Here is a 24,126-nt window from a genome sequence, read left to right on the forward strand (position 1 = left end):
TTTTTTGGGGGGTAGAATTTTTTTTCAGCATGGTTGATGCTATTGAGGCAGTGTTAGGTGGGTTGGAAAATTTCTAGCTTGGGGGGATTCACATACTAAAAGATTAACAGTAGTCGCAAGCAGAGGCAAAAGTGATTCTTGCACTGCTTCTATTGGAATTAGCAGAAGCCTAGAGCAAGTTGCTGAGAATTTCAAGAACTGCTGAGAGTCATCATGGAACAAAGTAAATACATGGGCTGTGTTAGGGTAACAGAGTAAGAAGAGGTGCATATACTTGCATGTACACCAATGTTAGAAGTATAGTAAATAAATTTGATATATTTGAAATGCTGATCAAAACATCAAAGGTAGATATTGTTGAGATATCAGGGACATGGTGTCACACAGACATAAGAAGTGCAGAATTGAATTTGCAGAGTACAATGTGTGCAGAAAGGTAGGAAGAGGGGGAAGGGGTTATGCTGTTAGTTAACAAACACATAAAATTTAGCTAAGAAAGTGCATCCAGTTAATATTGGTGGGCAGTCAATGTTGAGATAGTTTGGTGTGACAGAAGCACTGGGAAAGGGAAAATGAGAGAAGGTGTGTGTTATAGGCCTAATGACTCATGAGTACAATGAACAACTGAAGAGAAATTGAGTAGGCCAGTAAATCAGAATGTCTTGTAATGGGGATTTTAACTTTCCAGATATTGACTAGAACTTTTGGTTGGTCACAAGCATGCCAGCAAAACTTTTGTGGATTTATTGGAGGATTGTTTTCTACAGCAACATGTTTGAGGGGCAACCAGAAGGAGTAATGCTTTTGATCTGATTATCAGAAGTGATTATTCATGCATTAAGAATTTGCAGATAAAGGAACCACTAGGTGATAGTGATCAGTGTACTGATGTGGGATTTACTTAAAGATTTAACTACCATCAAGGGTAAAGGGAAGGATTTTTGCTTTCATAAAAGTGACTACAGTGGTCTCAGACAGTTTTTAAATTCTATAAAGTGGGATCAACTGATGATGTTAAAAACAGTGAATTCTAATTTCATACCAACTAAGAAATACTTTTAGATTTAGACCTAAATGGATGTCACTAATGAGACTTGTGGCAGAGAAGAAAAATGCATGGGATGCATATAAATTATCAGGTGAGACAGAAGCCTATGGGAGATATAAGCTAGTCTGTAATCAAGCCACAAAGGAGGTTAGACAAGCGAAGGCTGATTACGACAAATCCTTGGGAAAGGATGCAAAGACTTCTTTACGTATGTAAACTCTAGAAGGAAGGGGATGAATCAGATTGGTCCATTTGACATTGATGGTTTGACTGTTGATGATCCTGCTCAGATAGCTGACAAACAATGAGTATTTTGCATCTACATTCACACATGAGGAATTCTGTAAGGAAGGGGAGGACAGAAGCTTGCTAAACTCTAACAGGGAGCTAAATGATTTTGTAATAACGGAGAGCAAAGTGGAGGAGAAATTGTTGAAGTTAAACATAAAAAAGGCAGCTGGGGTGGATGGAATCTATCCAGTTATATTGTAGGAGGCAGCGAGGGAAGTAAGCAAGCCCTTAACCATAATTATGAGTGCATCCATAGATTCATGGGAGGTCCCCATGGGCTGGAGATGTATAAATGTATCCCCAATTCACAAAAGGAGTTCAAAGGATGACACAAATAATTATAGAATTATAGATGGACCTGTTCGTTTAACTTCTGTTTGGGGGAAAATAATGGAGTCACTGGTTAAAAAAATATTGCAGGATCATCTAGACAAGATTGCAGTAATAGTTTAGACACAGCATGGGTTTGTTAAGGGGAAGTCTTGTCTGACCAATTTGATTGGATACTATGATCACAAAGGAACTGGATGCAAAAAATAATTTTGATATCATATACTTGGATTTCAGGAAAGCTTTTAATACTGTTGCACATGGAAGACTGCTGTACAAATTGGACCCGTATGACATTAAGGGCAATTTGCTACAATGGATAAAGGGATGGTTGAGTGGGATGCGACAGAGAGTGCTAATAAATGGATACTGCTCTTCGTAGACTAATGTTATTAGTGGAATCCCCCAGAGTTCAGTGCTGGGTCCATTGTTGTTTTGTTTATTTATCAATACTATCAATGAAGATATATCAGGCTTAATGTCCAAGTTCGCAGATGATACAAAGGTTGGCAAGGTTGTTAATGACAGTAAAGACAGTATGCTACTGTCTTTACTCTCATTAGACAGATGGGCAGAGAAGTGGAAACCGAAGTTTAACATTGGCAAATGCTAAGTACTACATGTGGGTAGCAGTAACCCAAGAGAAACATACCAACTGTGTGGTTACTACACTCAGAGAAATGGAGAATGAAAAAGACTTGGGGGTAATTGTGCAGTCAGATATGAAGTTCTCTGAGCAATGCAGATAGGCTGCCAGAGCAGGTCATGGATTCTTCTCAATGATATATATAGGAATTTTGCTAGCAGAGACAAGGAGGTGATCATCCCCTTGCATAAGGCAATGGTCAGGCCACACCTTTCTTGGTGAGTACTGCATACAGATTTGGAGGCCGCATTTTAGGAAGGATGTAGAGTTGCAAGAACGAGTACAAAGGGCAACAAGATTGACGAGAGGAACAAAAGGTTGCTCTTACCAAGAAAGGCTTAGTTGCAGCATCTGGAGACTAGACACCTGCAAGGTGATCTGATTGAGGTGTATAAGCCATTGAATGGTTTGAGCAGGCTGAATGCTGATGGGATTCTTCCGCTTGCTCAGATTATGAACCTGAAGGGGCATAGAGTCAAATTGAGGAAAGACAGTTGCAGAATATCGACTTTTTTAAGGACTACTCAAATTTTTCACTATACTTTTCAGAGAGTGTGTGTTATCTAGGTTTCTATAAATTATTTTATTAAAGAAAAGTGTGATGAAAATTTTTATCCTCAATTGCCAACTTTTCTTGAAAAGTTGGCAAATCATTAACCCTGAAATCGCAGAGACAAGCTGCATTTCATTTTCTCTCATGTTATATTGACAATTATTTACAAATGTTCCCAATTAAATAATGTCATATTTCCAAAAAATATTATTTATTCATTATATTTTGGTATGTTACACTTCATAATATCTAAATATTCTCTATTTAGTAGTCATAGTTACTATAACTTTGGTCCTTATTTTAGGACTATGGTCATGTGTATGACAAAATCTTTATTTTCTTTGATGGACATAAATTATAGAAAATTCATAGTTTATGGGGAACTTTTCAACGTTGCAACTAATTATTTCAAATAGTTGATTATTATATTTATATATAACTTTTTTTTCTTTTTTTTTTTCCAGAAAACAATCATGGAATTTCATCACTCAGTGGTAAACAAAACAACCATGGTTCACAAGTTGTTTTGCTGATGATACAACATTTACAAACTCCAGAAATCATGAAATATATATAACTTTTTTATAAGTTACAGCTTGTTAGTTCACATAAAATCCTTAGGAATCAGAGTCGTGGGGACTACACAGACAAATAGAACTATGAGATTCACATGAAAGAAGAAAAATGCATGAAAAAATTTAAAAAAAGAATGCAAGGGGGGGGCCTCTGACTACAGTTTGATAAGAAATAAATATTATTTGTCAAATGGAATGACAACAGCATAGCTTCAGTAGGCACCAATCGCTCAACCCTCCTGGAAGTGCTAAGAGATGGTTTAATTCCCATTAAAAAGAAATAAGAGGGGCATTCAATAAATTATCTACCTAAGGTACTTTCCATAGTTATATTTCCATAAATCGATAAATCATGAATCATGTAGGAACATGATTCGTGATTTACCATGTTCCTACATATCTCAACTTGAATCACACTAATTTTGATCTCACTATGTTTTTAGGTTGTGCTGCTGTAACACAAAGAAGGAAGATACCCGTATCAAATTAGGGATTTTCTGAAATTTGAGCCTCATTCGGTCATCAAGTTTCTCACCAGAGAAGGGAATGAGTCAAAGGCCATTCATGAAAGGATGTTGGTTGTGTATGGCAACAGTGCACCTTCAAAGTATCAGGTGAAATTCTGATCAAAACAATTCAAGTGGGATAAAGAGTCCATCGAAGATGATCCATGTCCAGGAAAGCCTGTGACAGTGACCACTCCAAAAATGTGCCAAGCTGTGGAAATCCTTGTTCTGAATGACAGATGTTTAAAGGTGTCCCAAATCTCTAGGGAATATAACATATCTGAGGGAGCAGTTATAACCATTCTCCATGTACATTTGGGGATGACTATGGTAGTGCAAAGTGGATCCCCAGATTTCTGACCCCTGTGCAGAAGCAATTCAGAGTACGGTGTTGCAAGGAGAATTTAGAGCTTTATGGAATGGATCCTGAAACTTTCATCTCCAGAAATGTTACAGCTGATAAAGCATTGGTTCATCACTGGGATCCTGAGACTAAGCAAGGATCAATGCAATGGAAGCACAAAGGTTCTCCCCCACCCAAAAAATTTTAGACACCTTCAGCAGACAAGATTATGGCCACCATTTTTGGATGATGAGGGAATTTTGTACATTCACTACTTGGAACAAAAGCAGACAGTTATTAGGGAGTTATATGCATCCCATCCCTACTGTACAACCTAAGGGATGTCATAAAGGAAAAATGCCATGGAAAAACTTTGCAGAGGTGCAGCATCTTCATGATGACATAACCAGTGCACAGGTCACATGTCCATGCTGTTTGAAAGACTGACTTTACAGAACTTACCCATCACTCTTACATTCCAGATCTGGCCCCCAGAATATTTCCTGTTTCAACACCTCAAGAAAAGCTTAAGTGGACATCACTTTGCTAATGATAAAGAACTGAAGTCTGCTGTTTCTGCTTTCTTTGATGGACAGGGCAAAGAATTTTATTTGTCTGGTATTTCCTCACTGCCAACAAAATGGAACAAGTTCAAGGGAGTTACATTGAAAAATAAAAACAGATTTTTTCCTCTATTTCATTTCCTTCATAGGTAAGTATAGTAAATTCTGCTATAATGCAGTACATGTGTTCCTAAAAATCCCCGCATTATGGTATTTCGCACATTAAAAACAACTGGGCTTATGGAAAAAATAGGCATAGGGGCAGAGCACTCAAAAAATTTGTTCGGTGTGGTAAGTAAAACACTAAAAACAGAAACCCAATAAAATTACTAACATAAGTTAAAACGTCTTAAATTTCTAATAAATAAATAAATATTACAGTAAATATAGCACTGTAATATAATACATACTAATTGATATTTCTGTTCAATGACATTTTTTTTTGGATTGTAAAATTTAAAACAGTAAAAAAGATAAACAATCAATAACAATGAATACAGCACGAACAAATTGCACAAGTGAGATACAGAGTAAAAGTATTTAAAAAATAGGAATGAAGAGAAGATTCTGAAAATTATTTATATTTATTAAATGATTTCAATGAAGGGGAAACACATTTCACCATAATAATTCCAGAATTCCAGCTATTGGTATTATCACAAATGCAATAAGATCGAGTTTATTATCCATTTATTGCACTAACAGAAAAGCTCAATAAACAGGGAACTGCAAATTGTTTTTATTGTTTTATGGTAGTGACCACCAGAAATGTGCTCCTCTGCTCATGCTATCATGCCTCACAAAATTTATGTTCGAACGGAAAAATGTAAGCTCCTGAAAATGTGAGTCGTCCTACAATATCACCTGTTATCTTGTGAATACAGCGAATGACAACAGTGTGTCTCCGACCAATACAACTACAGGAAATATAGCTCTCACACATGTGACATTTTTTAAGCTGCATAAGCTTGTATTGCTGCGCAGATCGCTACATTCAACTCGGTGCCGGGTTTTGCATTCACCTGGTGTTGAAAGCAAAACCCGGTTCGATGACTAGACAAAATCGTGCATGAGCCAACATGAAAATCGCGTTATACTCGCATTGTTCCCAAATATATCAATCACATTGGAGCAAATTCGCATTGCCAAAATGTGTGTTACAACAAATTACAACAAAGAGTACAATAAATTAACAGGTGGAGTTGATCATCTTTATTGACTCATTCAGAACATATTCTGAATCAATCAGATCCAAGAAATGGTACTTTAGTCTGCTTACTAACTGTCTTGATGTTGAATTAGTAAATGCAAGGATTTATCATTCCACAATTGCAAAAGATCCTTTGTCTTTGCTAGATTTCAAATGCTCCATCATGCAAGCTTATATATCCATGCTGTCAGAGATGACAAAAAAAAATTGGAAAGCATTTGGATATTCTATATATCCATCCTGTTTATCAATACACTTTTGTCATCATTCTTTCCAACTCACATATATACTGGGTAAAATGATGGACCCAGCTGTTGAAGCCAGACTGTCACTGTCCTCTTCAGCTCATCACACAAAACGCTTTTTCCATGAGCACCTCTTCATATGCCCAAATACAAAAAAAAAAAAAAAAAAAAATCAGACAGAGCCAAGTCTCAGCTACAAGCAGGATGAGGCAAAACTCTCCACTGTAGTTCTGCAACTTTCGTCGGAATCATATGGGCAGTGTGTGTGGCTTGGCATATCATAATGTAATGTGTAATTTGTGTCCTGTTACCTTTCCCTTTTTGTTTTATAGCCCTATTAAGCTTAAAAAGCATTTGACAATATCTTTCCTTATTTATAGTCAGATCTATCTCTAAAATTAGCCTTCTCTATCTCTAAAATCTCAATCAAAATTAGCCTTCTCTATCTCTAAAATCTCAATCAAAATTAGCCTTCTCTATCTCTAAAATCTCAATCAAAATCAGCCTTCTTCAAAAACTGACCATTATTTTTTTGGGAAAATCTAGCTATTCAATGTTTTTTTTTTCTTCACTGGAGATAATGGATATGTTCAAATATACGATGTTAAAATTAATATTGCTTTATTAATTTAGAATAACAATTAATATCATTGTAATAAATAGCAACACTCATACATTTTATATCTTATACTCTCGAAGCACAGGGAAACAAAGCATCAGTACTAACAATATGCTCTGCTTATTCATGCACTACTTATTGATATCATGTACTGTTTTCATGCATTAAATAATTAAGCAAAAAGCAGGAGCTTTTATCATATTGATAAAATAGAGAATTAGTTATTATATTACAATATATTTATAAGGAACAATATTTGAAGGAATGGAAATTTAACAAAAAGAGATCACGTTGATGATAAAGATGAATGCACATTTTTAAGTAATAGACATGGTGATATAAATGCCTATTTAAAATAAAGAAAACAAGATAAATTGCAGAGATGGAATTACAAATTCTGTCTGCCCTTACATTGTGAGATACTCAAATTAACCCACCCTAGGTTCTTTAACAACCATACCAAATCAACTGTTCAGTCTTCTGAACTTTTGAGTACCTCTATGACGGCTGACTTGGTGGTATGGTAGTTTTTCCATGCACACAGGGCTTTCCAAGATATCACTATGTCCGATGCAAACAGCAAATGCCACCACTCATTACATGAAAAGAATACAGTAAAACTACTATATTTTTGCCCCCTGGGTGCTACCACCTGAATGTTCAGTCCTCCATGTTAATGTGGGCTCTGGCTGAAGCACTGACTCCAGATTGTTCAAAACAAATCGATTATTATTATTTATTTTTTTTTTTTTTAACGAATAGCATTCTAATAAAGAATTAAAATAAAGTGCTGCCAAACTTTTCCCACCGATTTTCTTAGTACTGCTGAAAAGCATTGTTCTTTATAAAAATGTGATCAAACAATGCAATACTCAAAAGGTGACTTGTATTGAGTGTCAAAGCAACTAAGGCTATGAAGCATAAAAATATTGCGTCTATAACTGAGACATTCTTCAGTCATTTTGCAATGAAAAACAATTTTCAGGAGAAAGAAACCATCCAACCCCACTCATCAAGCTGAGCTTCAGCAACATTATGAAAAAGGATGATGATAGTTTCTCCTGTCAATACAGAATTTGAATCCAGGTCTTTTCCATACTTAAAAAGATGAAGCTATGCCAATATCTTTATTTATTTTTTTTATCCAAATTCTCTAACATCATTTAGATGCAGAAATAATATTTATTTGAATATGCACTGGACAGAAGAACGAAATCACATGAGTACAAGTTGTTTTATATGAAATTTTTAATTCTGTTATAAAACAGAAAAACTTCTAAGCAAGATAGGATATGGTGAATAGCACAGTTTTAGCCAGTGGGTAGTTGATTGGTGGAACAGGCTTCCATCTTTTGTTGTGGAGGCTAATAGCCTAAATAAATTTAAGACTGGGCTGGACAGGTATTTAGAACGAATGGAGGGGTGAAATGGAAGGGTTTTTTTTTTTTTTTTTTTGGCTAATTAGCATTAGCATTAGCAGAGGCATTTGATGCAAGAAAGCAAGCTTATGCAGCATCAGCCAAAAAAAAAAAAAAAAAACCACTTCCACTTCACCCCTCCGTTCGTTCAAAATACCTGTCCAGCTGAGCCTTAAACTTATTTAGGCTATCAACCTCCACCACAAGGGATGGAAGTCTGTTCCACCAACCAACCACCCGCTGGCTAAAGGCAAATTTCCGCACGTCTATCCTACATCTGTCTTTCCTCAATTTGAATTTATGCCCTCTCAGGTGATTATTCTGAGCTAGAGGAAGAATCCCATCAGCATTGAGCATGCTTAAACCATTCAAGGCTTTATACACCTCTATCAGATCACCTCGCTGGTGCCTAGTCTCCAGACACTGTAATTTGCAAAACTTAAGCCGTTCTTCGTAAGAGCACCCCTTTGTTCCATTCACTAATCTTGTTGCCCTTCTCTGTACTCGTTCCAGCAGCTCTACATCCTTCTTGAAATGAGGCCTCCAGACCTGTATACAGTACTCTAGGTGTGGCCTGACCATCGCCTTATACAATGGAATAATCACCTCCTTATCCCTGCTGGAAAAATTCCTGTATATCATTGACAATACTCCATGAGCTACTCTTGCAGCCCGTCTGCACTGCTCAGAGAACTTCATATCTGCCTGCACAACCACCCCCAAGTCCCTTTCATTCTCTACCACTGTCAGTGTTGTACCACAGAGTTGATACGTTGCTCTGGGGTTGCTGTTTCCCATGTGTAGTACTTTACATTTGTCAATGTTAAACTTCATTTGCCACCTCTCAGCCCATCTGCTCAACCTTTCCAGATCCTGTTGCAGCAGCATAGTGTCAGTAGTGTCCTTGACAACCCTGCCAACCTTTGTATCGTCTGCAAACTTGGACATTAATCCCGATATACCATCATCAATATCATTTATAAATACAGAAAACAATAATGGACCCAACACTGAGCCCTGAGGGACTCCACTAATAACATCAGTCCACGATGAGCAGTGTCCATTGATTACCACTCTCTGTCTTCTCCCCCTCAACCACCCCTTTATCCATAGCAGTAATTTGCCTCCAATGTCACACTGCTCCAATTTGTGTAGCAGTCTTCCATGTGCAACAGTATCAAAAGCCTTTCTAAGATCCAAGTATATAATATCAAAGTTATTCCCTGCATCCAGTTCTTTTGTGACTGCATCATAGTATCCAATCAAGTTGGTCAGGCAAGACTTCCCCTTAACAAAACCATGCTGTGTCTGAGCTATACCTGAAGTCTTGTCTAAATGATCCTGCAGTGCTTCTTTAACCAGTGCCTCCATTAATTTTCCTGGAACAGAAGTTAAGCTCACAGGTCTATAATTACTTGTGTCAGCCTTTGATCCTCCTTTGTGAATTGGGGTCACATTTGCACATTTCCAGTCTATGGGTACCTCCCCTGAGTCCAAGGAAGCTCTCATAATGCTGCATAAGCTTGCTTTCTTGCATCGTATGCCTCTACTAACTAATGGTTATTATAGGATTATCAAGTATAGTATTTTTTAATGTAAAATATATTTTGATATTTGGGTTCCTACTGTTAATGTTTTCTTGCATAAAACATGATAATTTTATCTGGATTAAGGTTAATGTTCCTTCCTGGCTGATAAGTTTACTTGAACCAAAAATAAAATTAGGATCTTTTTTGTACAGTTTTATGAAATATTAGGGAATCCTTGAAAAGAATGCCCTAATATTTTATGAACTTTTATTAAATTTTATGAAATATTAGGGCATCCTTAAAAACTGCATCACTCTGGCTTACAGATAGGTCCCAGAAATGTCCCAATTTTTTCATCATTGAAAATCTGGTCTCCTTAGCAGGGGGAGTTCACACACATGTAAACACATGCTACTTAAATGAATCAGTGCAATTATCCACTTACAAAAAATACATTCATCCCCCTATTCTATAAATTTTAAATAAATATCCAATTTATGATTCTTAAAAAGCAAATTCTTTTAAAAATTAATCATTTTGTCAATATTTTAAATTATACCTGTTTTCTAAGTGCCTCCACATCCTCTGCTAATTGTGAATCACCCCAATGGTGTTTAATATACTCTTCAATATTCTGTCTTATGTAGGGAAAAAGTGTCTCCTGAAAAAAAAAAAAACTTTCAACTGTCATACACTTGTTATATGTCTATTATTATTAGTATGCATATTTAAAAACATTTATACAACACAACATTAATATCATGTAAAGCCTACTTCCTATTCCCATTTGTGAACTAATAGTATTGTCCTATATTCTGCTCCTATAATAGTATTGTCTATATTCTGCTCCTCTGAGTTCTGCCATCCACCCTTAAACTATGAAATGAATACTTCCATTAGCTTAGCCTTAAAGTATATTCTATTATCCTGATTTATTGGTATCTTCACTGGGAGAGTTAAAATAAAAATCTGTAAATAAAATAAAAGTTCCAAGACTGATTTTTTTTAACAACAAAATCTGAACTGAATTTAACCAGCAGAACAAACTGGATTCATCTGTCAACTTACAAATGGCTCTGAATAATTCATTCCTGCTACTAGAGAAAGCAGGATGGGCATGGTTGTTAAGCTTGCACATCATGTAATTATAATAATGATGTACAGGAATGGATAAGCAAGTGATCATTAAATTTTTCATTAGGTAAAAGTGCAACAAAACTCATAACTTATTGCATCAACCTGGATGATGCAGCTTTAATACCAGATCAGAATGATGCAGATATCTTGTTATAAGTATGATTACCAGACATGTTAGGCTTTTTTTTACTTCTGTCCAGCCAGCATTTTAATATTCAATAATATGTATCCCATCCATGTATTAAGGTGATTCCAAACATGAATTCTAACACAAACGTGTGTCACCACCAGATTTGCTATGGATCACAAACATATATTTTTATTATGGCTATATTTATATATTTAATAAAATATTGATAAATAATATTTAATAAAATATTACTTTTAACAATGTGAATGAAACAATTACTACATATGCAGTACTAAACTTATGCTACTTGTCACAACACATGTTTGGCTTCACTTTTTTGACATAATCAGTCAACATCATACAATCTTTTTTTTTTTTTTTTTTTTTGATTTGGTAGTTGTTGGCGCATCGGCTTCTGTGGCCATATTGCACCTCTCAAGGTTTTTGCAGTACTTTGATCCAAGCCTGAGGCGGGAATCGAACCCGCGACCTTTGGGTTGCCGGGCAGGTACTTTCCCCACTCGGCTAGCCCGGTCGGCTCATACAATCTTAACATGTACACAATTTTCATTAGTAAAGTGACAATCTGATGTTTTCTTTGTGCAACCTTATTTATGTGTGTGCGTGCATGTGTGTTATTAGTATACAGCAATATTTTTTGGCCTTTATTTGAAAAATAATTTCAGCAAACAGAAAGTATGTTGACGACATCAAGTACAGATTTACTTTGATAATCATAGCAAGGGTGGAAATGTGTATTCCTTTTCCCTTTGATGTAATATGAAAACAGCTTCCATTTGGTGTATTTGACATCATTATTTTCAAAACAATTTTCCTATTCAAGACCTTTCCCATATTTGAATTGACTTGGGTTGCAAAGCTTACCGAATTGTCAAATAGGTTGCATTCACAAAAAGGTTGGAAATCACTGATATATTACACCAATAGTTATAGTGATCCTATTAAATGTGAGTAAAAAGCAGATATAAGGTATACCAACCACTGATAGCTTATTCCTAATAGTACAGTGGACATGGTTAGTCAGAGCCACCACCACACTGATTGTCTGTCCACTTGGCTACATTTCTTTTTGTTTTAAAGCACAATTATTAAGAATAGTCATGCATTTAAAATTACACTCAGCTATCCGTGTCATCAGCCTACTTGCAGCGTGGAAAATAATTACCATACACAATGTTTTCAAAATAAGCAGATTAGTATATATCAATGAAAGAAACTGGTTCAACAAGAAAACAAAATATGGCAGCAGAACCTTCTACGGCCATATTTAGTGAAAGTATTTTTATAGAAAATTATAAAAATAATGAAACCTGTCATGGTGACCACGTGCAGTTCAATTGAAATATGCCCAACTTAAAATTTATTTTTTGTGACTAATTACTGTGCACTTAATCACTGCAGGCCAATAAGTGCATCATTACCAGAATTTTCCATATTGTTGTCAGAGAACACATCCTTCTGAATATTCAAAACAGAACAAATCACATTAGCTAGACTAATGTCTTCTTCACATTCACCTTCTTCTATCACATAGTGATGGAAACCTACATGTTGGAAGCACCACACAATACTTTTCTTGTGAAATTTCCTTCCAAACACTGATTAACCATAAAAATGCATAAAATTCTAATATTGATTTCTGCAACTGAATATTAGATACTGCAGTATCTCTTCTTTCAGAAATGGACTTTAATGGCTCATATTATTCCTTCGTCTAATGTCTGAACTTCAGTCAGTTTCTTCGGTTTCAGTCAGTGGAAGAAATTTCATCATTATAGGCTCATTACTTTTGTTCCATGATGACTGGTAGCATTATCAATCAGCAGCAGAATCTGATTTTTCTATCTTCATATGCTAGTTCATAATTATAAGCCATTCTTCTAATAGTGTTGTAGTCACCCATGCCTTCTTATTGGAACACCAAATAATGGGAAGATGTTTCATGTTCCCATGACATTCCTAAATAAACTGAGGTTGTGCAGCATTGTTGAACACTGAAGGTGTCAATTTTTTCTAGTAACACTACACAACAAAAATACAATTAATCTTTCTTTGGCAATTTTCCAGTCTTTACATGTCTCCTTTCTGAAAAACCGAACTTTTTCTAGGAATCTATTGATAAAACAGCTATTTCCAATGGCATATCACCACAAACTGATATGCCATTAAAGCCCAAGTGCAATGTAATTTATTTTTTTATTTATGCAACTTACATTTTTCTCTTTTGGTTTTGGGCCCCTCCCTGAGCACAGGGCCTTAGAGCAGATGCACCACCTACATCATAGAATGATATAGCATTGCCAGTTTTGTCTTCAGAAATTGGGTTTCTGAAGAGTATGCACTTAATGCATTTTGTAGTATACTTGACTGTTGCTCTTCTGCCACTTCCAAATCCATTACTGTTGCTTCATCAGAAAATAACTGGAAATTGTTTTTCTTCTTGTCCTAAGATTCTAGCCATGATCATAAAAAAACTTCACTGTACAGAGGTAAAACATTCAGAAGTGGAAAATGAAAAAGACTTGGGGGAACAGTGGAGTCAGATATGAAGTTCTCTGAGCAGTGCAGACAACCTACCAGGAAAGCTCATTGCATTTTGTCAATGATATACAGGAACTTTGCTAGCAAGGATAAGGAGGTGATTATACCTTTGTACAAGGCCACAGTTTTGCTGCATCTTGACCACTGTATACAGGTCTGGAGACCTTATTTTAGGAAGGATGTAGATTGGTTGAAATGGGTTGCAGAAAAGGGCGATGAGATTGGTGAAGAGAACAAAAGGGTGCTCTTCCCAAAAAAAGGCTTCAGTTCTGCAAATTGCAGTGTCTGGACACTAGGCACCTGCAAGCAGACCTGACTGGGGTGTTTACAGCCTTAAATGAATTGAGTAAGCTCAATGTAGATGGCATTTTTCCTCTTGCTGAGACACACATGTGGGGGAATAAATTCAACTCAAGGAAGGATGGTTGCAGGATAGATGTGCAAAGTTGCCTTCAGTCAGTGGGTAATTTATCATTGGAACAAATGACCATCTATTGTTGCAGAAGTAGGTAGTTTGAATAAATTCAAGAAAGAACCAGACAAATTCTTGGAGGGGATAGACACGTGAGATGGGCATTTTTTTTGGCTGATGCTCTGTAAGCTTGCTTTCTTGCATCATTTGCCACTATTAACACTAATACTAATTTACTTAATTAATGGCTTTGTAGGTGATTGGACTGTATTTTGCCAGGTTTCTTTGGGATTGTCTGTGGTGCCTTATCATTCGAGTGAACTGCTCTGCTAGGTGCTTGTGTGTGCAGGTGAGCTTCTTGTACCAGTAGTTGTGGATGTTATCAATTCCTGGAGTTCGCCAGTTGTGTGTATTGCTGATCGACTGTTTTACTTCTTCTCGAATCTCCCACTCTCTCTCTCTCTCTCTCTCTCTCTCTCTCTCATCTCTTGTATGTCCTTGGTTTTCTTCCATTCTACTTCTATCCAGGGTGCTCTGCTGTTATGTCTTACCTCACTGCTCCAGATATTTCCCCAGAACTCCTCGATCGTCTTCTTCTTGGGTGGTCCATTTCCTGCTTTCTCATCTTCACCCAGTTTCCTGTAGAAGGCTCTTTGGTCCTCATCGAAGATTCAGTTGTTTATTTTCCTCTGGGTGCTCTCTTTGTATGGGTGTAGTCTCTTGCTAAGTGCAAGGAGGTTCTGCTTCAGTGTGTCCAAGTATTCTCCTATTCTCTGATTTCTGCTCTCATGTTTGATGTTTTGATGTGGACGCTGTCTCTCTTGAGGATGCTCTTCACCTTTCCAATCAATTTCTTACTTCTATTACCCTGTTGGTACTGGATCAACTGACCTATCTTGACTCTTAATTCTTCTATCTTCTGCTGAAGTCTTCTTTCCCAAGCTGGCGGTTCCTTCTGTTTTTGGTTCCTTCTATTTTCGGTTCTTCTGCTGCTGGTCTCTCGTTTCTTTTCCATTAATCCTAGTAGCTGCTATGGCAGCACAGTATATGGCTGTGTAGATAGCCTCCAGCGTTGCAGCATTGTTGTCAAGGTAATGTGGTATTATTTGCCGATTGAGGTGGTCTGTTACTCTCCACAGGATTTTATTTGGCCTCTGCTTAGGTATCACGTGGGTTCTTGTGGAGTCCATTCCTTCGAATTCTGTTAGGGCCTTCTTCTACTCGTCTTTTATTCTAGATATCATGACTTCGTCTCTTTCCACTTCAGCTACTCTGGGTTGTATTTCTTCTTGCTCTTCCTCCTCTGGTTCCTTGGTATGCTGTTCTTCCTCTGGTTCCATATTGACCATATTCTTTGTGCTTTGTAGTTTATCGCTCACATCCTGCTTGATTTTTTCCAAGATGGCAGGAGCTATTAGGTTCTTCGTGACGATGGTCCTTCTTTGGTCCATTAATTGCTGTTCAGTGACCTGAATATCCGGGTATCGTTCCAACTACTTGGTATGTAGTCACGACCTGTACATTGTCATATCGGTCCCTAGCCTGGTTATTTCATAGTATGCTCGCATGATGTAATTATTCATTTCAGTGCTCCACTTCATGCGTTCGCATTTTCTTCCTTCCTGGGTGGTCACTAGTGCAGTTGCACAGGAAGCACTTCCAGTTGGTGGGGCTGGATGGTCTTGCCCTTCTCTATGCTGCACAAGCCAAAAAAAAAAAAAAAAAAATTCCCGAGTTACCCTGAGTGAGAGAGAGAGAGTCACAAGTCAAAGGGAATCACCAAGAAAGAGAAGAATGATGATATTCAGCTCAGGTCCCTAGGTGTGCCAAGCCCATACTCACCAAATGTGAGCCCATGGGGGTACTTAGAAGATTTGTTGGGGAGAAAAAAGTCAAGGGTGTTGATTATGTGGTTTGGATTATCTAATATTCTGGTAGGTAAATAAACAAACTGTGTGAGGCCATTGGTAAATACAAAAGTCACACAATCTCAACCAGCTGGTGCATGCATCTATAAAACTGAAGCAAAATGGGTTGGGAACATTAAAATCACCAAGGAAAACTACCTCTGTTAGGAAAGTTAGAATGGAGAAAAGTAAAGTTTCAAAGAAAGGAAGTCAGAGAGTTCCGAGCATTTAGTGGAGATGGGAGAATGATAGAGACAACAGAATTGAGAAGAGGAAGGTTTTAAGCTAGATTAGAAAAAAAAAAAAAAAAAAGGAGATTCCAAGTTAGGAAGTCTCTGGCAAGGAATATGCCCTGCTGTTGTTGTTGTTTTGAGCATTAGCAACTAAGGCCATATTGCTCTGGGGATATGCGGTGGTCATTCCCCGACCTTTCCGCATCCTCTGTATTTGGTGGTCACGGGCTCAAACCCCAGTCTAATCAAGAAGCGTGTGCTACGCACTGATGCTCCTGCCCACCTGGCTATGGAGGTGCCTGGCAAGGAATGTCAGAGCAGACATATGCACCTTTGAAGTTAAAGGAATCATAGCAAATTATATTCATGCAACAGTTTTGTTTCTTACACTTAAGTATAATGTTAATTTCTGTCAGGGAAACTAGGCGTAATAAATAAAGGCAAAAGGAAAAATAAAATAGAGAAAAGAAAAATAAAAGTGAAAAGGAATTTTTGATTAAATGAAATTTTGGATACTTAGAATTCTTCTGTAATTTCTTGCTTAATGCAACAAATATGTGCCTAAAAAGTATGTCCTACTAAGCAGAAATGTAACAAGCAAACAATTTCCTGAAAGGAATATAATAAAAGTTAGGAACTGCATCAAAGACTACAATTCCGTCATGTAGTATATGCTGTCTTGATTCGAAAGGGTTGACAGGTATTGCTGGCTGAAAGAGAGGCTATGGATAGCGAAAAATACAATATAGTCATGAGTTCTAGCTGTCATGGACTTGCTACATAGCAAAGAACATAATGTTGACAATGTGCTGCTGAGAGAGAGTGACACTGATGGTGGCTGGAGGTTTTTATGTCTATACATAATCCTTTGAGATGCACAAGGTCCTAGTTTAGGAAGAATAAGTGACAGGAGGGTGGAAAAAATTGAAGTTTTCACATTGCCTAAATTTATTTTTAAACATATAAACAGCAAAAAAATAGTAAAAATGTGCATTCCAGAGCTGCTTCAATGACCTTAAACAATGCTAGCAACAGCATATCAATGAAGAGGAAAGCTACCTTAAAGGAGCCACCCACAATCCATAAATATCTTGTATTTTTTCTTCCTTTTTTTTTTTTATAGTCAGTCCTCAAACTTTTGAGACACTACCTATCTACACACAAACACACAAGTTTTACTGAACATGAACGGTATCAATTATCAGTTGAATGCTTTGTGCTAAATCAGCTATGATAAATTCAAAAGTTTTATCATATTCATATTTTAACATTGAACTTTGGATCACAGTAATGAATCCAAGTATCATTCATGGCTGACACTTGTTTGAATCCCAGGAAAATTTCTTGAGAAATGTCTTTACAAAATTCACCCTTCTCCTGGTCTGCACTTATATCTTTCAATTCATTATCAGAACTTATTTTGTTAAAAATTTTTTGCTGTTCAATTCTTTGCAGACAGCATGATACACTTGAGCACAGAACACATTTTGTGTCTTTACTATGTACCATAGCCCAAACTGACAATCACAATCATGTCTACAAAAAAAAACAATATTTCATTACTGCACAGCACTTTTGTGAAATTAGTTTTGGAGGACATGATTTTTTTAAACCTAAAAAAGAATTCATAATATTCAAGACATTACTCTAAAAATTACATTAATGCATATAAATATCTATAATTTAATATTAGTGTTTATTTATTTTCAAATAATAAAATATATGGTAGACCAGAAACTTTTCAAATACACCCACACCAAGTAACATTCATCACATAAAGCCATTTAGTGCGAAGCTTCAGAAATGCAGACAATTTGCTCAGTAGCATTTTGATGAGACTCCATAAAAAGCTGATCTGTTTCATAATGATGGGATTGTCCCTAGTCTGATTGAAGGCTTCTTTTATTGGAAAGAATGGAGGCAATTGTTAGTTATTTGTACCCATGGGAAACTTTCAGCAGTGCCAGAAAGCAATAAGTTTTCGATATTACTCAAACTCACTATATGATTGGATGGTGTGATGATAACAAAACTATGATGTATGCCTCTTGCCAGTTTCTCTAACTACAACTGACAGGAACTTATGTCACCTAACTTTTGCAAAGTTATTTGAAGTTTATAAGAAAAATAATTTTCTTCAAATAATAAACTGCTGTTCATAACATGAGCTGAAGGGCATCTTCCACATTGATAACTTGATACACAAAGAATAGAAGGTAGAATACCATGCTGTATAAACTAGAAACAATTCACTGATTATTTCCATGTAGTTTTGATTATATCCTGTATTTTCTCAGTCTAAAAAAAACCCCAAAATCTATTGTTGAAGGCTGTAACACTTCGGCTAAAACACATAGTAATCTCTCCTTCCCTTACTTTTTTTCTTTTTTGGGTTTCACTGGTGTTTAATATTAGTATTAGCAGTGGCAAATGACACAGAAATAAAGCAAGCTTATACATCATCAGCCACAAAAAAAAAAAAAAAAAACTTCCCATATCACCTGTCCATCCCCTATAATAACAGTGTATTTAGTTCTTAGTTCTTCCTTGAATTGTTCAAACTATCCATCTCTACCACACCAATTGGGAGTTTGTTCCAACAATCAACTACTCACTGGCTCAAGGCAAATTCCTGCACATTTAACCCCAGGGGCTCACATCTGGTGAGTATGGGCTTGGCACACCCAGGGTCCTGAGCTGGATATCATCATTTTTCTCTTTCTTGGTGATTTCCTTTTACTTCTCTCTCTCTCTCCCCTCCTCTTTCTCTCTGGGTCACAGGGTAAATAAAATTTTTTTTTTTGGCTGATGCAGTATAAGCCTCAGGCTTCCTTGCACCTCATGGCTAATAATAATAATAATTATAATTTAACCTGCAACCATCCCTCCTCAATTTGAATTTATGCCTGTGTGTAGTCTGGGCAACAAAAAGGACTCCACCAGCATCGAACTTACTCAATCCATTCAAAGCCTTAAAAACCTCAATCAGATGTGATCAAAGGTGCCTAATCTCCAGACACTACAATTTACAGAATGGAAGCCTTTCGTGATGTTAACACCATTTTGTTCCTCTCACTATTCTTGTTGCTTTCTGCACCCATTTATTATTTTTTTAGCCTATATGTCATAAGCACTTACTGCTAGTCAATAAATCATTTTTAGTTCGTGCAGAATAGTAAAACTAAACAAAGCCTTTCATTCTTAGTACAAGACTACTGTTATTAAATATGTTATTTATTCTTATTATCCAATATAATAAAGAATAAAATTATAAAGTATGCTATTTTTAAACTAATTCTTGCTTTTTTTTTTCTCCCTGTAGAGCTAAATGGTGTATAAAATAAACCACACAGCCACTAGAGGCTTAACAACAAATTGGAAATACAGTAATAAATTATTCTATGTTATTCTATATATACTTCAATGAATTTTTTCACCCTAACTGTATGCAATCATTACATCAGATTATATTACGCAAATTTGAAACTAAAAAAAAAAAAATGATCACTTTTCAAATTCATATAACATTGCCTAAATGACATCAGCTTTCTGTAATTAGGAATAACCAATGGGAGATATACCACACCAAGTGGCCAGCTTATTAGGCATGCCAACATAATAACAAGTACTGTAGTACCTCCTCTAGCACTCAGAACAGCCTCAAGTCAAATCATTATCAAATTCAAGAGGTGCCAAAAACATTCCACAGAGATATTGGCCCATACAGACTTACTATCAGCTCAGACAGCAGGCGATTCCTGCCACAAACAGGAATCCCCTGGTGTCTGAGCTGATACCCCTCATCCTATAGATGGTCAGTCAAATTGATTCAGTGTTTGGGCATATTCAGTGATTTGCGTGTGATATTCAGTTGATTCAGTGTTTCGCAATATGACACATTATCCAGTTGGAAATGACTTAGCATGAAGGAATGAATCTTGCTGATAACAATGTACCTGTAGCAGTATTAAGAGATTTATCCACCCATATCAGGGGGGGGATACCAAAATCGGAGGACAACTAATATGCATGTCTCAAAATCACTTCCCACATCACCACAATGCCACTACCAGTGTCTACAGTGTTGATACCTGGCAAGATTGACACACTGATTTATTCTGCTCATTAAGAAGTATCCCTGGAACAACTGTAATTGAGATTCATCAGACCAGGCAAACTTTTCTCCTCATAGCTGCTTATTTTTGACTGACAAGGGCAGAATCAAGTGTGATCATCTACTGCTTTACTTCAACCATAACAAGGTCCAATGTACTGTATGATCCAAAAAGCAGTATCCATGATACTTGCACTTTATATCTAGTTCCAACAATCATACCACACACAAAATTACTTAGGTCATGCCGTTGGCCCATTCTTTCACTGAATTGTATGCACACTATCCCTATACAGCCTGGTACAAACACCAACATGCTGATAATGCCACAAATTCCTTGGAAAATGCAGTGCACCCAATAAATTTGTTACCCAATATATATGATACAGTTTTTCATAAATAATACTGATGGTATACCAGGCTTAATATCTAAGTTAGTAGATATGGCTAAGATTTAGTACTCGGTGCACCCTCTATGCTCGCCGACGAGGCAATGGTCTTGGGGTGTTTATTCCCCCTCTTCCAGCTGTTTTAAAATAGGAAAACAAGTTGCCGATTTTAAAACGGCGGTCTTGGGGTGTTTATTCCCCCTATTCCAGCTGTTTTAAAATAGGAAAACGAGTTGCCGATTTTAACCACTGCCGCCATTTTGAAAGGTGCACCGAGTACTAAATCTTTACCAAGATATTATACAGGTTGGCAGAGTCGTTAATGACAGTAATGAAGGTATGCCGCTGCAACAAGATCTAGAAATATTAAGCAATGGGCTGAAGAATGGCAACTGAAAAAGTTTAACACTGACAAATGCAAGGTACTGCATATGGCTAGCAGTAATCACAGAGTAATGTACCAACTGTGTAGTACTACTCAGGAAGTGGAAACTGAAAAGGACATGCAGGTAAATGTGCAGCCAGATATGATGTCCTCTTTGCAGTGCAGCCAGATATGATGTCCTCTTTGCAGTGCAGCTCATGGGTTTTTTTTAATAATATAAAGGGGGTTCTTGTTATCCGAGGATAATTGTTTCCAGAAAAATTCCACTTAAAACAGGACCAAATTTTCATGTGTATTATGTACTAGTACATAGTAAATATAGATTGAAGGAACTAAAAAATGAGACAATTATTTTATTAGACATTTTTTATTATATGTTGAACAATGTAAGGTTAAGAAAAGTCTATTGGTGTTACCCTGTTTTTCAGTTTTACGAATAAAGAATAAATCCACAGTTGTTTGTTTGTTTTGTTTTTTGCCGTATTGTTTTTAGATAAAATTGTGTCATGGCATTTAGTTATGTCTTTAACTTTGTGCTTAACTTTTGCTGCACAATTGTGAAGAAGATCATTCTCTCAAAAATATTAAAGTGCTTGGTCAATTTTTTAAAGGGCTTCTGTTAATTCTTTAATTTTCAAATCCTCATAACTGTGGGTACTCGGATACCGGGGACCCCCCCTTCCCTGTACAGGAATTTTGCTAGCAGGGATAAAGAGGTGATTATCCCATTGTATAGGGAAATGGTCAGGCCACATCTTGAGTACTGCATACAGGTCTAGAAGCCTCATTTTAGGAAAGATGTAGATGTAGAGCTGCTGGAATGGGTACAGAAAAGGGCAATGAGATTGGTGAGGTAAACAAAGGGGTGTTCTTACCAAGAATGGCTTCAGTTTTGTGAATTGCAGCATCTGGAGACTAGGCACCTGTGAATGAACTAAGTGAGGTGTTTAAGGCTTCAAATGGCTTGAGCAAACTCAATGCTAATGGATTCTTCCTATTGTTCAGGCTATGCACATGATGGGGCATAAATTCAAAGTAAGGAAGGGCAGTCGCAGAACAGAAGTTTGCCTTCAGCCAACAGGCAGTTGATTGCTGGAACAAGCTTCCATCTGTTGTGTTAGTGTGAATAAATTCAAGGAAGAACTAGACAAACTATTGGAGGGGATTGATAGGTGAAATGGAAATTTTTTTTTCCTTTTGGCTAATGCTGTATAAGTTTGCTTTCTTGCATCACTGGTCACTATTAATACTATCATAATGTGAGTCTGACTGGAACTGACAAACACAGCACTTCCTAATGCTGCTTGAAGTTTCCCATGGATGTGTATTACCAACACTTTCCAAGGTGGCTTGGTTAGATGACTTTGCTCCAATACACCATACCATGGTGTTGTAAGAATTTTCAGTCTTACTTTCTGCATGCACATGGACCATCCTGTTACAGTAACTTTATTATTTGACTGCACAATCCATATAGAACATGGATTGTGCAATCAAAAAAACAAACTTAACTGCTTAAGGAAACAAATATATGGCACCACAATGGAGGTGTGCAATTTTTCTCGGCATATTTGGTCTCATGCCAGTTGTCACCATAGGGCATAGTTTAATTGCTGAACTTCATCATTCTCTGATGTAATGTAATTTCTCTGTTCAAACATTAAGACTATATGCCCAACTTTTTAATATAACATCAACCATATTCGTATAGATAGATTTTCACGTAAAAAACTCCCTAACCGTGAGTTTTTTTACGTGAAAATCTGCTATGTTCATTTGAAGAGAAAAAGAAAGTCACTTCACCTTTACAAAACTTATCGGTGTGACGGTTCCTTCAATATCTAGCAAAACACATTTCACATTCTGTACTGAAACTTTTTTCATTTTTTAAGCGGTCTATCCAGTAACACTAATTCAATTCTATAACCCACTGCCACAGTTCAAAGTCGTAACACTACGTCAGTTGGACTCTCTTATAAGGCCCATTGTTTCCACGTTTGCGAAAGTGGTGATCATAAAAAGTTATCACCACTAATGAATAAACGATAGTAAGTAAATGGATATGTTATCTATACCCCAAAAAATTATACAACCAACGAGATCCATAAACGTTCACGAGAAATGGGAACAACGCGGTCACACAAATTAGGGATGGGTCACGAAATCGCAACCAGTGACTTTGTTACTGCTACAGACGTTTCACAGATCAAATGTGTAACGAAACAGTCTACCCCCGCAGTCAGAAAGATCGAATAACGTTTCAAATCGTTACGTTTTTCTACATTTTTTTTTTCTCATTATTAAACATAATAATGTCTGTATAAATCGTTAAAAAAATATACATCACTGCAAATTTACAAGAACAGTTACTCAAGTTCAACGAAAAGTGTTTGCAGCGCCCTCATTATCAATGAGCTGTTATTTTGTGTGTATTATTACAACAGATGCGGTCTTTGCTTTAAGGCAGGTGATGGAAAGATACAGGGAGATGCAAGTAGAGTTGCACATGGTGTTCATAGACCTGGAAAAAGCATATGATAGAGTGCCCAGACAAGAGGTATGGAGATGCATGAGGGAGAAGGGTGCATCAGAAAAGTACATAAGGCTTGTGAAGGAAATGTACGCGGGAGCGGTGACTTAGGTTAAGAGTAGTGTAGGTATGACTGAGGGGTTCTCTGTAGAAGTTGGACTGAACCAGGGATCAGCTCTCAGCCCATATCTGTTTGATCTGGTAATGGCTGTGTTGGTGAGAGAAGTGAAGAGTAGAGCACCATGGAGTATGCTGTTCGCGGATGATATCGTACTGGGCGAACCATCTCAAGGAAAGGTAGAGAAGAAATTGGAGGAATGGAGGAAAGCGTTGGAAGAAAGAGGCATGAGGATAAGTAGAACAAAGGCAGAATATATGGTATTAAATGGAGAAGATGAGAGCTCTATAAACCTGCAGGAGGAAAAGCTACCATCAGTTTCGAAATTTAAGT

At 36.8% G+C, this 24,126-nt stretch overlaps 1 protein-coding gene across 3 annotated transcripts in view; it reads right to left on the minus strand.

Annotated features, from left to right (window-relative positions):
• Enoph (enolase-phosphatase E1) overlaps positions 1-23,407 on the minus strand; it is a 91,767-nt gene extending 68,360 nt beyond the window's left edge. Inside the window, exons 1-2 of one of the 3 annotated variants that reach the window (XM_090375629.1) lie at positions 22,949-23,407; positions 10,436-10,537 (exon numbers count right to left, since the gene is read on the minus strand). In XM_090375629.1, coding sequence (XP_090231755.1) covers positions 10,436-10,537; positions 22,949-23,029 — 183 coding nt within the window. In that variant the 5' untranslated portion in view covers positions 23,030-23,407. The other 2 variants (XM_090375628.1, XM_090375630.1) reach the window with 2 other exon arrangements.
• Positions 23,408-24,126: the final 719 nt, after the last annotated feature.

The sequence above is a fragment of the Mastigoproctus giganteus genome, chromosome 6 (assembly GCF_048544385.1).
Source record: "Mastigoproctus giganteus isolate SK-2022 chromosome 6, ASM4854438v1, whole genome shotgun sequence".
NCBI classification, from domain to species: domain Eukaryota; kingdom Metazoa; phylum Arthropoda; class Arachnida; order Uropygi; family Thelyphonidae; genus Mastigoproctus; species Mastigoproctus giganteus.